The sequence below is a fragment of the Globicephala melas genome, chromosome 7, assembly GCF_963455315.2.
Source record: "Globicephala melas chromosome 7, mGloMel1.2, whole genome shotgun sequence".
Lineage (NCBI taxonomy): Eukaryota > Metazoa > Chordata > Mammalia > Artiodactyla > Delphinidae > Globicephala > Globicephala melas.
In genome coordinates this window covers 11,178,093-11,194,277 of record NC_083320.1, presented here as the reverse complement: position 1 = coordinate 11,194,277, position 16,185 = coordinate 11,178,093, and the positions used below count along the sequence as shown (strand labels likewise).

At 36.3% G+C, this 16,185-nt stretch overlaps 1 protein-coding gene across 10 annotated transcripts in view; it reads left to right on the top strand.

The window, feature by feature from the left end:
* Positions 1–16,185, top strand: part of AGFG1 (ArfGAP with FG repeats 1) — a 69,585-nt gene that overhangs the window by 6,609 nt on the left and 46,791 nt on the right. For all 10 annotated transcript variants that reach the window (XM_030883502.3, XM_030883735.3, XM_030883341.3 and 7 more), the window contains exon 2: positions 11,492–11,585. In XM_030883502.3, coding sequence (XP_030739362.1) covers positions 11,492–11,585 — 94 coding nt within the window. The remainder of the gene's footprint in view (positions 1–11,491; positions 11,586–16,185) is intronic.

Sequence of the window (16,185 nt, the reverse complement as noted above, 5' to 3'; positions counted from 1 at the left end):
AAGTTAGAACATATTTTTCCAAAGACTCCTGAGTAAGACATGGTCTCTTTTTGATTGGTACCATAACTGCTTTTTAGAGGGCGGGAAGTCATAGTTAACACTTTGCTTTTATTCTAGTTGCTTATTTTAAGAGATGAATTAAACTGGAGCATGGTGTAAGGCAGTTGATTAGGATAAGGAGATTTGAAATTCTGTATGAGAGGAATATTTGCAGGGACCAGAAGTGTTATTAGCTTAAAGAAGAAAAAACTAGAGAGTGAGGGTAGGGAGCTGTTCACTTAGTCACTGTCTTTGGGTAAATTAAGGCATTTATGTGGAAGAGGTAATAGGTTTATTCTGTAGGGGGAGATACAAGACCAGGTATGGAAGTTACAGAGAAACATACATGTTTAGAAAAGGAAGAGGAATTTTCCTTGTAGTGTCAGATTCTAAAAATTCTTTTCTTCCCCCACTTTTTGGTTAAATTTTGCAAGATCTTTGATGGGAGAAGTATGAAAATCAGCAGAACTAATAATGTGGGAAGATGTGAAAACTTCCTCATTTCTCTCTTCTAATCTTTATCTCTTACTCTGTGAATCTTGGTGGCTCTAACTTGGAACAGTTGTGCTCAGTAGGTACTTCTATAAAAAGATTGCTAGTGTCTAGTAAAGAGACTTGGCATTTTTGAAATAGGAGGGATTTAAAATTTTAAGAATTCCTCATGTTTTCTAGGAATGTTTTTTCATCAAAGAAACCAGCCTACATATATGTCAGTTAAATTTGATTTTGAAGGGAAAGAACCATTTATTTTCCATTCTTTTTTATGTTTAGTTTTTAATTGAATTTTAATTTTTATCGGAAGAATATATGCACATAGTTTTAAAAAGGCCAAGACTTATAACGAGCAGCAGCAGTCGTCTCTTCCCTTTCTCTGTTTCTGATTACCATAGACAGTCGGTTCTTTTTCTCTTTACTTACCTTAGTATTTCTGGCTAGCATGCTTACAGCTATTTTTTTAATTTTTCAATTTTTGCTTTTATCTATTGACTTCTCTACTGTACAAGAGGGAAGATAAGGCTTTGGCCCTCTTAACACTCCTCTCACTCTCCACCTATACTCTGCTTCTACTCCTTCAATATAACATCACAATTTTTGGTTAAATCACTATTTAGTATTTACCTTATTGCATTATATACATACTGTTCTCAGCTAAGTCATACAGTATATTACTACTACATTTTCTTTCTTGTACAACCTTTTCCCCCTGAAGTTTGTAATTGTCTAGGTTACTTCATTTGCATTGTTTTCCATGTGTGTATCGTTATTATATCCCCAGATAAATTATCTCTGGCTGAGGTATATAACTGTTTTCAATATGACCAGATATGTCAGGTACTTCTTTTTTTCCTGGGTACTTCTGTCAGCCTCTGGTCTGGAAATGCTGCTCTCTAGGCCTGCTCCGCAGCTGTCATCCTGGGACTTTCTCCTGCCTTCATTGTGGAAATTCCCGTCATGCCTAACCTGTGTTGCAACCTCTTTTTCCAGGACCCCCGCATTTCCATTAGCCTCCTGATTCAAGGTTAATGGGAGAGCATTTTTGAGAGCTACATGGCTGAAAGTGTTTTATTCTGCCCTCACATTCACAAAGGTGAAAATACTTTACCCTTGGAATTTTTAAGGCATCGCTTAATTGTCTTTAATTAATTAATTAATTTTTGGCTGCGTTGGGTCTTTGTTGCGGTGCGCAGGCTTCTCATTGTAGTGGTTTCTCTTGTTGTGGAGCATGGGCTCTAGCACGCAGGCTCAGTAGTTGAGGCTCACGGGCTTAGTTGCTCTGCGGCATGTGGGATCTTCCCGGACCAGGGCTCGAACCTGTGTCCCCTGCATCAGCAGGTGGATTCTTAACCACTGCTCTTACCAGGGAAGTCCCGCTTAATTGTCTTTAATCCTTCAGTACTGCTATTGAGAAGTTTGATTCTATTCTTATTACTCATTCTTTGTGCCCTATTTTCCACTCCCTCTTTGAGAGTATGTATGATCTTTTTATCCCTACTATTCTGAACCTATAGTGAATTGTTTTTTTTTTGTTGTTTTTTTTTTTGCGGTACTCGGGCCTCTCGCCGTCGTGGCTTGTCCCCTTGGCTTCCATTTCTTAGCATAGTACCCAGTAGCGATCCTCAGCTGTGCCTGAGTCCAGAGCCTATTTGGAATAGCCTCTCCAGATCAGATTTTCCTTCAGACTTCTGCCTAGGACTTCTTAGGGGTAGTCTTATGGAAGTAGGGAAACTGGGAATCTATTTTTGACCCTATGTAAATTCCCCAACTTGTGGCTTGATTCCTTTCATGAATCTTCCAGGGGTTCTGTGGTGGGAATCATCTTTAGTTGGCTTCTCCCACCTCTACAGGAGCATCTGTTTTGGCTTTCTTTAGTCTGCACAGTCAGTTACTGCTGGTAATTTTCTAGATTTTGGTATGCCTTTGGGTTCCTTCTTTGTTCTCTGTTCTTCTCTTTGTGGGTTAATGCTTTTTTATTCCTTTGCTGTCATTTCAGTAGAGCTTAGAGAGGTAGTAAACTCTCTAAAACTTGGGTTTTGTCCACTTTTAGCAAGAATACCTTAATTAGGTTTAAATTGTTACTTGGGTGTTATTTTTTAGGTGCTTGCCCTAAATGTTACAAGGACCTTACAGAGAGTGTAGTGTTTCTGGCTTTCAAAAACAAAAACCCAAAATAACAATTATAGTTTGCACTGTGTGTGTGTGTGTGTGTGTGTGTGTGTGTGTATTTTCAGTGTTTTAAAGTTGTGTTCTGGATAAACTAACATTCTGGACTATCTAATACATATCTTGGTATCAAAAGTCTGTAGATTTTTGATAACCTGTTAAAGGCATCTTCCATTTGTAGATTTTAAATGTATAATTTATTTATTAATTTTTTAATTTTTAATTTTTTGCGGTACGCGGACCTCTCACTGCTGTGGCCTCTCCCGTTGCGGAGCACAGGCTCCAGACGCGCAGGCTCAGCGGCCATGGCTCACGGGCCTAGCCGCTCCGCGGCACGTGGGATTCTTCCGGACCCCCCTGCATCGGCAGGCGGACTCTCAACCACTGTGCCACCAGGGAAGCCCTTAAATGTATAATTTTTATAATATGAAACATTGTATATAATATTTTTACTAAATAACTAAGATTGGAATAGATTTAAATGCCAGATTAGCTTTATTACTTTATGCCAACATTAACAACCACCTAAATCTCCACAGCCTAGTAAAATATTTTAACCAGCTTTTCCCCCAGCAGGAGAAAAACAATTAATAAAACTAGCTAAATAAGTTTTCTTACTTATTCATCTAGCATACATTGTAATTTGAGTTGACAAATGGCTATTTGGAAGATTGTTTGCTGCGTAGTTAAGAGTAGCATACTGATGGACATATGGAATGAGTCACACCATCTGGTTGCAGTCATACCTGGGTGGTGGTCGTTAAAACTAAAACTCCTGGTAATCTGCATATGACTTAATTATACTGCAGAAGCATGTTGGGCTCCACCAGTAGATGACTTTGGAACTTCTTGAAACCAATTAAGTGACAAACATGCTTTCAAAATATCAGTATTGCTGTTATTAAATGAGTCATTAAAAAAATTTCTTTTGTACTAAACTGGAGACTTAAAACGTGTATTTTAGGATCCAGAATGGGTGGTACTTCAATATTGGCACTGTAAAAATGATGTGGTTTACTTGCCTAACACTTTCATCCAATAGTTATGACTAATGTCATTACAGTAAAGTGTTTTATAAACACTGGATTCACATGATAGCTAAACTTGGCTTAGCAGAAAAGGGGAAGTGGCAGCAGCTTCCAGGAATATATCTTGAAAATAACTAAATAAATGAGTAATTCAGATTTGATTGAGGATTTCATTCATTTAAGTGATCAAATTTGGTAGATGGAGAAGGTAGTCTGCTGATGAAAAAAATTTAGTTTGTGTAAAAATTGTGGTTTCTATAGATAGTAACATGGACTCTTAAGTTGACATACATTAAAACCAACTTTTTTGTTGTGTAATTTTAGGAGTCTTAACATCTGTATAGATTCATGTAACTACCACCACAATCAGAACATGGAATGGACCTGTTCAGTTACCCCTCAAGACTCTCTAACCCTTGTCTTTCCTTAACCCCTGGCCTCTACTGATCCATTCTCCAACAACTATAGTTTTTCTTTCTGAGAATGTCATTTACACAGTATATAACCTTTTTAGATTACCTTCTTCACTCAGCATAATACTTTTAAGATTAATTCAGGTTAGTTGTTATTGGATGGGCCAAAAGGTTTGTTCCGTTTTTTCTGTAAGATGGCTCTAGTAGCACATAGTTGTCTTTAACTTCATTTGACACAATTTTGTTAGATTGTATGTGGCAGCTGTCATATCAGCATGCATTTAAAAAGACTTATCAAAATTGGCCATTTTAATATTGAAAATGGAAGAAAAACAGCATTTTCGGTATATTATGTTTTATTATTTCAAGAATGGTAAAAATGCAGCTGAAACACACAGAAAGATTTGTGCAGTGTATGGAGTAGGTGCTGTGACTGATTGAACGTGTCAAAAGTGGTTTGCAAAGTTTCGTGCTGGAGATTTCTCCATTGGACAATGCTCCATGGCCAGGTAGACCAGTTGAAGTTGATAGTGATCAAATCAAAACAATAATTGAGAACAGTTGATGTTATACCACGCAGGAGATGGCTGACATACTCAAAATATCCACATCAAGTGTTGAAAATCATATGCACCAGGTTGGTTACGTGAATCACTTTGATGTTTTGGTTGCACATAAGTTAAGTGAAAAAAACCTTCTTGACCATATTTCCGCATGCGATCTTCTACTGAAATGTAATGAAAACATTCCTTTTTTAAAACACATTGTGACTGGTGATGAAAATTGGATACTCTACAACAATGTGGAATGGAAGAGATCGTGGGGCAAGCGAAATGAACCACCAACCACACCAGAGGCCGGTCTTCATTCCAGAGAAGGTGACTTTGTGTATATGGTGGGATTGGAAGGGAGTCCACTATTATGAGCTCCTTCTGGAAAGCCAAACGGTTAATTCCAACAAGTACTGCTCCCAGTTAGACCAACTGAAGCGGCACTCGACAAAAAGGGTCCAGAATTAGTCAACAGAAAACACGTAATCTTTCATCAGGATAACACAAGACTGCATGTTTCTTTGATGACCAGGCAAAAACTGTTACAGCTTGGCTGGGAAGTTCTTTTTTTAATTTTTATTTATTTATTTATTTATTTTTGCGGTATGCGGGCCTCTCACTGTTGTGGCCTCTCCCGTTGCGGAGCACAGGCTCTGGACGCGCAGACTCAGCGGCCATGGCTCACGGGCCCAGCCGCTCCGCGGCATGTGGGATCTTCCCGGCCCAGAGCACGAACCCATGTCCCCTGCATCGGCAGGCGGACTCTCAACCACTATGCCACCAGGGAAGCCCTGGCTATGAAGTTCTGATTCATCCATCGTACTCAGCAGACATTGCACCTTCGGATTTCCATTTATTTCGGTCTTTACAAAATTCTCTTAATGGAAAAAATTTCAATTCCCTGGAAGAATGTAAAAGGCACCTGGAACAGTTCTTTGCTCAAAAAGATAAAGAGTTTTGGGAAGATGGAATTACTAAGTTGCCTGAAAAATGGCAGAAGGTAGTGGAACAAAAGGGTGAATACGTTGTTCAATAAAGTTCTTGGTGAAAATGAAAAATGTGTCTTTTATTTTTACTTAAAAAACCGAAGGCACTTTTTGGCCCACCCAATACATATTCTAGTAGTCCATTTCTCCTTATTGCTGAGTAGTATTTCATTGCTTGGGAGTTTACCTGTTCCTCATTTGAGGGACACTTGGGTTGTTTCCAGTTTTTGTTACATATGAAACAACCCAGTTGTTTCATACAGTTATTTATATACAGATTTTTTGGTGAACACAAGTTTTCATTTCACCTGGGTAAATACCTAGGAGTGGAATTGTTAGGTCTTATGGTAAGTGTATGTTTAATTTTTTTTTAAAAAAAAGACAGTGTTTTTGGTTGTTTTGATTTGATTTCCCCTTTATACTGGTTAGGAAGCTGTAAATTCTATGTTATTTTATGGTCACCGTTGAAACTTTATTATCCATCCTAACATTCTAGACTTAATCAGTATTTTAACCTTCCCCTAATAATACAAAGTCTTTAAAAATACAGAGTACTCTCACTTAAGTGCTATTTTTGGTAAAATGTTAAATTTGCCCCTTCCTCTCCACCATACATAGGATATTTTGAAATCAGATGCTATTTGTTTAGATTTGCCAATGTGCTTCCCAGTTTTTTTGCTCACCCCTTTGCATCGCACAACCTTCTTGGGGTTATTTTTTTTCTTAAAGTGTATACAGTCATCCGCTAGTATCCTTGGGGGATTGGTTCCAGGATGTCCCACAGATACCAAAATCTGATGACGCTCAAGTCCCTTATGTAAGATGCATATGACCTATACACATCCTCCTGTTTACTTTAAATCATCTCTAATTACTTATAATACCTAATAAAATGTAAACGCTATGTAAATGGTCATAAGTACAATGTAAATGCTATGTAAATAGGTGTAAATGCTATGTAAATAGGTGTAAATGCAATGTGAATACTGTGTAAATAGTTGCTGGGCACATGGCAAATTCCAACTTTGCTTTTTGGAACTTTCTGGAATTTTTTTTCCCCAGTGTTTCTGATCTGGAGTTGGTTGAATTCCTGGATGTAGAACCCAGGGACACAGAGAGCCAACTGTATGTTTCTTTAGTGAAGATCTCCTGGGGGTAGACTCTGGTTTTTGTTTATCTGGAAATGTCATTTTGATGTTAGACTTCAAAGATATTTTTGCTGAGTTAACAACTTTTTTTTTAACTACTTAAAGATAACATTCCACTATTTTCTGGTTTCCATTGAAAAGTCTTTCGGTCAGATTTTGTTTCCTTTGTCTTTTCTTTCTGAGTGCTTTTTTTTTTTTTTTGGGGGGGGGTACGCGGGCTTCTCACTGTTGTGGCCTCTCTCGTTGCGGAGCACAGGCTCCGGACGCTCAGGCTCAGCGGCCATGGCTCACGGGCCCAGCCGCTCTGCGGCATGTGGGATCCTCCCGGACCGGGGCACGAACCCCTGTCCCCTGCATCGGCAGGCGGACTCTCAACTACTGTGCCACCAGGGAAGCCCCTGAGTGCTTTTAAGATATTCTGTTTATCTTTGAAGTTTCACCCAAATGTTTCTAAGTATGAATTTTATTTGTCCTGATTTTGATAAGCTGTGCTTCCTATATCTGTAGACGCATGACTTTCATTGGATTTTAAAAAATCTCAGCCGTTAGCTCTTCAAATATTGCCTCTCCTTCATTCTTTCAATTCTGTCTCTCAAAAGCAAGGCCACCCCCACCCCTGTTTTGTTTCCTTTTCTAAAAACACTTGCTTTTTTCCGTCTCCTTAAGTATCTGTGCTGCCTTCTGGGTTATTTCTTATTTCTGTTTTCTAATTCACCAAATCTCTCTTTTGGTGTGTCTTATCTGCTCTTTAACTAATTAGTTGAATTTTTAATTTCCACATTTATAATTTTTCATTTCTGAAAGTTCTGACTTTTAAATTTAACTGTTATTCTGATAATTACACAATTTCCTGTTCATTTTTATTCCATCTTTTGTTTGTTTTAACATTTCCTACATGCTATATTTACTTTGTATTTTGTATTTGATAAATCCAATGGCTAAAGTCTTGGGAAGAGGTGGCATAAAGCTTTTGTTTCTACTGACTCAAGCTCAGTGATTTGTTTTTTTGTTGTGTGATGATTTTTATTATAATCTCATCTTTTATTGAAATTAATATTTTCAAATCCTGATAGCATAATTTATAAATTAGAAATGCATTTCTCTTTTTTTTTGGCGGTACGTGGGCCTCTCACTGTTGTGGCCTCTCCCGTCGCGGAGCACAGGCTCCAGACGCGCAGGCTCTGTGGCCATGAGTCACGGACCTAGCCGCTCAGTGGCATGTGGCATCTTCCCGGACCAGGGCACGAACCCGTGTCCCCTGTATCAGCAGGCGGACTCTCAACCACTGCGCCACCAGGGAAGTCCAGAAATGCATTTCTCTTGAGAGGATTTGTATATTCTTCTCCTGTGATCTAGGGATACTACCACCCTGAAGCTACTTAATTCTCCATCCAGGGTCTTGGGTTTAACAGGGATATCTCAGGTTTACCTCTCATCTTGTCTTAGTTATTGTTGGTATTTGCCTTCTGAGCAACACTGAATTTTTTGTATGACATGGGCCACTCTTCTGGTTGCAGCTCACTCTTTTTTTTTTTTGGTCTTTTTTTTTCTTTTGGGAAGGGGGGATTCTTTGAGAGCCCCCTTACTTTCTAGAAACGTTAACAATTAGGGTTTTCTTATTTTTTTAAATAATTTATGGGGTGTCATATTTTAGCAGAGGAACCTGTCAAAATATCTAGTCTACTCTACTATTGTAAGTAGAAATTAATGAGATTAGATATGCAAAGTGGCAATCTAGGTTACTTTAAAAATATTAATTTCCTTCTGTCTTATTAAATTATATTTTGCCTACCAATTTGTATAAGTGTGCTTGACATCATATGGTTACTTTTTGTGGAAACTTTCTTTAATCTCTTCTAAGGGTTTCTATTTTCTGCTATTCTGGAAATAGTAAATTTATGGGAAAATTTAAGTGTTTTGTTGTATATGAGGTAAATGTGTAGAATGTTCTGTAGAAGATTGAACCTAGGTAGAATTTATATCTCAGTAGTGATCCAAAAGAATTCTGCTTCTTTCTTCACTTGGTAGTTAACATATTTGGTATATTTAGAGCAGTGGTTCTCAAGTAGAAGGACTCTGCTGTCCCATCCCACACCCCTGAGGGACATTTATCAGTATCTTGAAACATTTTTCATTATTCCGACTGGGTTGGGCATGCTTCTGGCATTTAGTGCGTAGAGGCCAGGGATGCTGCCCTACCTCCTACAGTGCACAGGACAGCCCCCTCATGGTAAAGAATTCTCTTGCCTAATATGTCGGTAGTGCCTGATTTAGAGAAATGAGGTAAAGATAAATTGTTGATGCTGGTGGCTATATTTGGGAGGAAAGTTTTCCAGGTTTTTTAGAAAAACTGAAAGAAAGCCTTAACAACTGTTCTGTCGTTTACTTTCTGTAATTCTTCAGCACAGACATTCACATCCATAAAGCCAGGACTAAAAGTCCAAATTTTTTGACTACTACTAGTTAATTGAATTGTTTATTATTTCTTGCAGTTTCTTTTTTTTCTGTTACAGAATAAGTAACAAGTTTTCATTGTGGAAAACTTGGAGAGAATAGAAAATTATAAATAGAAAAAAAATCATTCAGTTCCATAATCTATAAGCAAAGACTGTTAACATTTTGGGGTATTTAGTTTGTTTTCTTTGCAGATATTTTTAATATAGCTTTGAGAATACTATATAATTTTCATCTTAAAACCAAGCATAAGTATGCATAGTTGTACAGTTTTATTGTTGCTTAATCACTTCCCCTTTGATAATGAAGTTTTTTTTTGTTTTTTTTTTTAGTATGAGTGATGTTTGATGAACATCTTGTACATACTTAAGTTTCAGATTCCTTCTTTAGAATAGATTCCTAAAAGGTTATTACTGGGTCAAAACGCATGAATAAGGTTATTCACAGGTTGGTGAATTTATCCTACTGTCATCGGTGTATGAGACTACATTTTTTACTACAGCCTCATCAGTCTGCATTCTTCTTAAGAAATTGATAGAGTCAGCCTTCTATTTTTTTACCAAACTATTTTATAGTCATGTTATATCCACATACAAAGCTTTTGGAAGCTAAAAAAGGAAAAATTTTTGCACTGAAGATACAGTTAATCTACCAGAATTAATGGAATATAAAAGAGTAATTAGAGAAACCAATATGAACAAATGTAAAATTTCCTTGGAGTTACTCAATTTATGTAAGTAATCTGCTGACCTGCAAAATTGTGTCTACCAGTTTTGTAAATTGAATCTTATTTTAAGTGCACTGAGAGCGCATTTAAAGAAGCTCTGTAATAGGTCTTCTTGTTAAGTGGGAAAATGTCCTGTCATATTTTGGTTATGAGTATGTTATGGTTTTGTTTGTTTCATAAGTGAGAAAATTTGTTCACTTATTTAAGTAATATGAATACCTTCTTTATGCAAAAATGGGCATTGTGGTATGGTAGGGCCTTGAGATGTATGAGAGAGTAAGCTATACAGTGCAGTGCTTTCATGAGATTACATCTGTATGTAACTTTAGGAGTCAGGGGTTCCCTCATTTGATGATTTGAGAAGTACAGGGATATAATTCATTGCTCCAAACTTTCTTATTCAAACATACACCCTTGTAGCAGTGTTTGACATTTCCTTGTTAGAAAGTTATTCCTTTGCTTTTTTTATTGAAAGGATACTATAAGGGAGATGGAAGGGTAGAGGGTTGGCTGGAACAAGGGTAGAGGCAGTATTAGGGAATAAGGAGAGACAAAGTTGCTAAATGTGAGGGAGGGAGCAGAGGAATCTGAGAGAACAATAATAAGTTAATTCCTTTTCAAATTGTTTTGGAACAAGATAGGACTTGTTAGGATAAATATCATAAATGAATAAGCTGTGAATATGATGAATTTAGTCTTATTCTCATAATACAGATGAATTGGAAAACAAAATGTCCTGCTTTAAAGGAATAATAATGACTTTGCTAAATTTTCACTTTTGGAAATTTAGATGATATCGTTAAAGCCTTAATTTGTGATTGCTAGTTGTAAAGGTACTTGAAAGTAATTCATATGGTAGTTGTTTCTTCATAGTTAAGTTTGGAAGTTTTACTAGGATGAAATTGCTGTGTTCAGTTTCTCCTACTGTGCAATCTTCATAACTGTATTTTATAACTTACCAAGAGCTGGAAGGAAAGTAATTTATTAGTTTAGAACTTAAAGCAAAACAACAAAACCTAACTTAACGTTTCTCCACTTCGAAATGTGAAACAGATAACGTCCAAACCTGACATATCACTGTCACTTTCTTAGGAAATATGAAAATATTTAAGTAATAACTTTGAATTCTTTACCATTGAGCCCCTCATATATATATTATTCTCCTTCCATCAGACATACACTAAAGCAATATTTGTGTTTCCAAGAAGCTCATGTGTTACAGGTACTGTTTGCTTCTAACTAGGTGGTTACTTGAATTTATCTTTAAATATATTATTTAGTGTGGGTCTGACTAAATTTACATTGACATAACTATTGTGGGGATTAATAGTTTAAGATAACTTTTAAATATTTGTAGTTTATGGAATGAAAACACTGTTCCAAGTTTAAGTGTGCTAATTAAAAATGTTTTGAATTATCTGATACATAATTTTTAAAATACTATAGTTTGTAATAGTAAATCTGTAAAATATTTTATCTTTCAGGCGAGGGTTAAATCCACCACACAGGGTGAAATCCATCTCCATGACAACATTCACACAACAGGAAATTGAATTCCTTCAAAAACATGGAAATGAAGTAAGTGTTTTTTACAATTTTCAACTTTTTTGTTGGTAGTCATTTTAATAAGATTTAATAAGTTGCTTAGAATGGTGAATTTTCACTGTCTAAAAAGTTATTTTTGTATTCTATATTTAGATGTTGTAGAAAGTACTCATTTAATAATGTGTTTAGAATTAATGTCTACTACATAAATATTTTACCTTAAACCTGAGATGAAACCTGTGTGTAAACTTTGTCACTATTGAATATAAAAGGCATTTTTGGAGGACATCTAGTATTGGAGTAACTGTTAGTTTTTGCTTTAAAAGATAAAATAAGAGAGGGAGAAAGGGAATTAACATTGTGGTATTGTAGTAAACTTTTGTTAGGCTGTTGTGTGATCAGCTTTCACTTGAGGACCCCTCTTTGCTTTTTACGTTTTTAACTTTAGATGTATGTGATGTTTAATATTGAGCAGTGCTCAGTAGGGAGGAGGTTCGTAGTGCTGAGGGGGCAGCCTAGCGTCATGAGGAACTCAGTAAAGATTAGCAGGGGAGCCTTTTCTTTCTACTCTGCTTTAATGGGCTTTCAGGAATTCCATTTTGTTTGCTTTCTTAGTAAAAGTGGTGGTCTACTATTTAAAAAAAAAACTATAAAATTAACAGCGAAAGCAAGCATATTTTATAATCTTGGGGCAAGGATGAGCCAGTCAACCCAATTGATCAGTAATAGCCATTATTATTTAATATACACTTTAATCACTTCCTAGAAAGGAAATATTATTTTAGTTGTACTACAGTGGTTGCATGTTTTTTTTGGGTTTTTTTGGCATGTTTTTGATATGACACAGAAAAGAATTTAAGTCTTAAGATTTTATTAATTTCAATCTTCTTTTTCACCCTCAGAAGATATATGCAAGCGTTTTGTACTCTGCCTCTTTTTTTCCCTAACACTTTGATAGTAGCATCTTAAACTTGCTTGTCTACTTGTGATTCATGTGTGTATATGGTTCTAAAGTAGTAAAGAAGTATAAATTTAAGATTATGAAATATTTTTAAATACATGATTTAGAGAATTGAGCACACACTTTGAAGTTTCCAGACTTTGCCGATAAAAAATTATCTTGAGTAATCAAGTTCCAGACTGATGTAGGTACATTACAGGAAAATCTAAAGCAAGATAAAGGGCAGAAGGTGTGTAATGACAGTAAGTGTAGAAATGTATTTTTGGATTAAAAGACAATTTGAACTATTTGTATAAAGTTTGGGATTAGCCTAGTAGTGCATATTTTAAATTACTTCCTTAGAATTTTGGCCTTCTATACAAAATTTTGGACATCAGAATGGAGTCAGAAATGAAAAAATATTATCTGTTCTTAGATTAAAAATCAACTGACAGTAGATAAAGTCAGAGTAGTAGAACTGGAAAGGTAACAAACAATGCATTGGAGAAGTAAGTAAAAAACGTTCAAACCTGTCAGTAGATAAGATTAGGTTGAGACTGGTTCCAGAATACTACGATTGAAGGACCTTTTTTTTCTGAAATTGTGGTAAGTACACTTGACATGAGATGTACTCTCTTAAAAAGTTTTTAAGTGTAAAATGTAGTATTGTTAACTATAGGCAGAGTGTTGTAAATGGATCTTTAGAACTTACTCATCTTGCATAACTGAACTTTATACCCATTGAAGCAACCACCATTCTGTTTTCTGCTTCTGTGAGTTGGACTGTTTTGGATGCCTCATTTAAGTGGAGTCATGTAGTACTGCTCTTCTGTGACTGGCTTATTTCACTTGGCATAATGTTCTCAAGGTTCAGCCGTACTGTTGCATATGACAGGATTTCTGAAGGAAGTTATTAAGGCTGTAATATCAAAATAAATTTAGAATATATGAAAAGAAATTTTAGGTAACTCATTATATCAAATAGTAGAAACAAAATACAAACAATAGAGATGACTGGAATGGATTTATGAATCTTAAATCCTAAAAAGAGTCATGCAAATTAATAAGCCATTTAAAGCCCTCACCATGGCAGTCACTGTACTAGGTACTTGGATACAGTTATAGAAATGTCACATAGGCTTAGCTGACATAGGGCTCATGGTCTAGTTCGGGAGACAGGTATGTAACAAATAATTACAACAGTGTGTTAGATAATTACTGATAAAGAATAAGAAGTTTCAGAAGTAATGTGGAAGGAGGGACTCAATCTGTTGGTGAAAAGGAGAGGATTGGGAAGATCTCACAGAGGGGGCTGAACATTTGCTGGCTTTTGAGGGTGACTAGGACTTAGGCTGGCAGGAAAAGATATTGCAGGCAGAGCAAACACAGTGCACAAAGAAAAAGAGAAATTTGCAATGGTTCTTACTGCCAGAAAGTGTACCAACCATTTAATTACTTGTTAGGGGAGAAAAACATACTTTCTTGTGTCCCTAAGGACATCTTAGAACCAAAGTATTGGACTAGGTATATTTGATTCTTTACAATATTAGCAATATCTGTGTTCTTAAAATTTCAAGAGATGTATAGAAGGTGAAGATTGATATCATGAAATGCAGGATGATTGGTACAACTTAATAAAAAACTATAGACTTGAAGTACAAGTGCTTTATTATCAGTTTATCTTATTTAAACATTTAAATCTTAAGTATAACATGCATAGAGAAAAAATACAGATCTTTATTTTTTGTTTCAAATTATGTTGCCATATTTGCACTGTGTGTTCTCTCTCAGTAGTCTGAAAAGGACCATACTCAATCATATAAATTTTGGATTAAAAAGAAGATACTGTCATACATCTTGTGCATGAATGGGTTCATGCCTGAAGTTAAAAGATCAAAAAGTATATTAACTGCCAGAAGTCTTGGATCTTCTACCCCTATGAGGAAGTTTTAACGTTCTGAGGGGCATGTTTGGTTGTTACGATTAGGGAACGTTGCTGGCTTAAGCAGACAAGCACCATGGTTGCTGGATGATTCACAAGGTGTTGAATAGAGTTAACCTATATTCCATATGCTTTGGATGTTCCTCCAGACCTTTATAAGTGGGAAAAACCTTTTCACAGTCGGTCTGCATGTATAACTTAAATCTGTTTTATATGCTTTCATTAATAGCCATGAACAACTTATTCCCAGAAGTCATGCTGCCAAGTCCAGAGTCAAGTGTGGGAGGGGACTACCAAGTTACAGGGCAGAGGGCTTGGATACAGGAAGCCATTAATTGAGACTGTCGATGCAGTGACTTGACACATTTGTATATCTGGGAAAGATTTCACTTTTCATTGAGAACTTTACTAAGAATTGTTCACTGTTTCTGGCAAGTCACAAAACTGATGGCAGCACTACTCACGGCATTTGAGTCATTAATAAAGTACATCTGAATTGGTCTGAGTTGGTAACTGGTAAGCGGATGATGTTATTAGTATTTATAAATATGTATCACGGACACCCTTGATGTTTATAACATATCATTAGTATCTACAGATGTAGTTTACAAGTTACTTGAATATTACTTTAGAATTCTTAGACTCCTACAGTGTGTTCATTGGAGGAGATACGTACATTATCAGGATATAGAACATACTTGCCAGATGTTAGTAAAATATTTTATAACAAAGCACTTTGTGTTTATTGGTGTTGACATTTTTTCCAAAAGTCAGATATTTCACAAAAAATTTCCACATATTTATCTTGTAATGCTTTCTTTTGTATCATGATGTTACTTAAAAAAAATCTTTAGTGGTTTGCTCCATATGTCCTCTTTTATGATGTTGTGGGTCAACCATGGTCCTCTAGTTGAGGGAATTTCACTATTGGGTTAACTTCTGATTATCAAACTTAATGGAAGGAAGGCTGGCTAACAGTGCTATAGATAATTCAGTAAAAGGAAAACGTAGAAGTAATTTTATTTTGAACCATACAGTTTTTCTTTTCTAGTAATAAATTAATCTTCCTAATTATGTTTCAGGACTGAGAGTAAAAGGGTTACTGCTGATGCTCCACAGGCATAAAATCTACATGTAGAAATAAAATCATGCATTCATTGACAGTATTTGATCATCTTTATGCTAGATAAAAAAAATAACCCCCAACCCAGAAGCTAAAGCTTTAAAAAAATCCTTCTTAAACAGTAGACCCATAAGGTAAGGTGTGCTTTTTCCCTGGTTAACATTCATAATTGATTCATTCTTCATTCTTTTTTTTTTTAAATTTATTTATTTTTTATTTTTGTCTGTGTTGGGTCTTCGTTTCTGTGCGAGGGCTTTCTCTAGTGCAGTGCGCAGGGGCTACTCTTCATCACAGTGCGCGGGCCTCTCACTATCGCGGCCTCTCTTGTTTGCGGAGCACAGGCTCCAGACGCTCAGGCTCAGTAGTAGTGGCTCACGGGCCTAGTTGCTCCGCGGCATGTGGGATCTTCCCAGACCAGGGCTCGAACCCGTGTCCCCTGCATTGGCAGGCAGATTCTCAACCACTGCGCCACCAGAGAAGCCCCATTCTTCATTCTTGAAGCAGAGATTTATTAATCATCTACCATGTGCCAGGGATTGTCCTTGGGTGCTAGGGATACTGTCTATGATTCGTGCCCTCAGGTAAAGTTTACAGTCTACTAGGGGAGAGAGACAGTAAAAATCGTTTT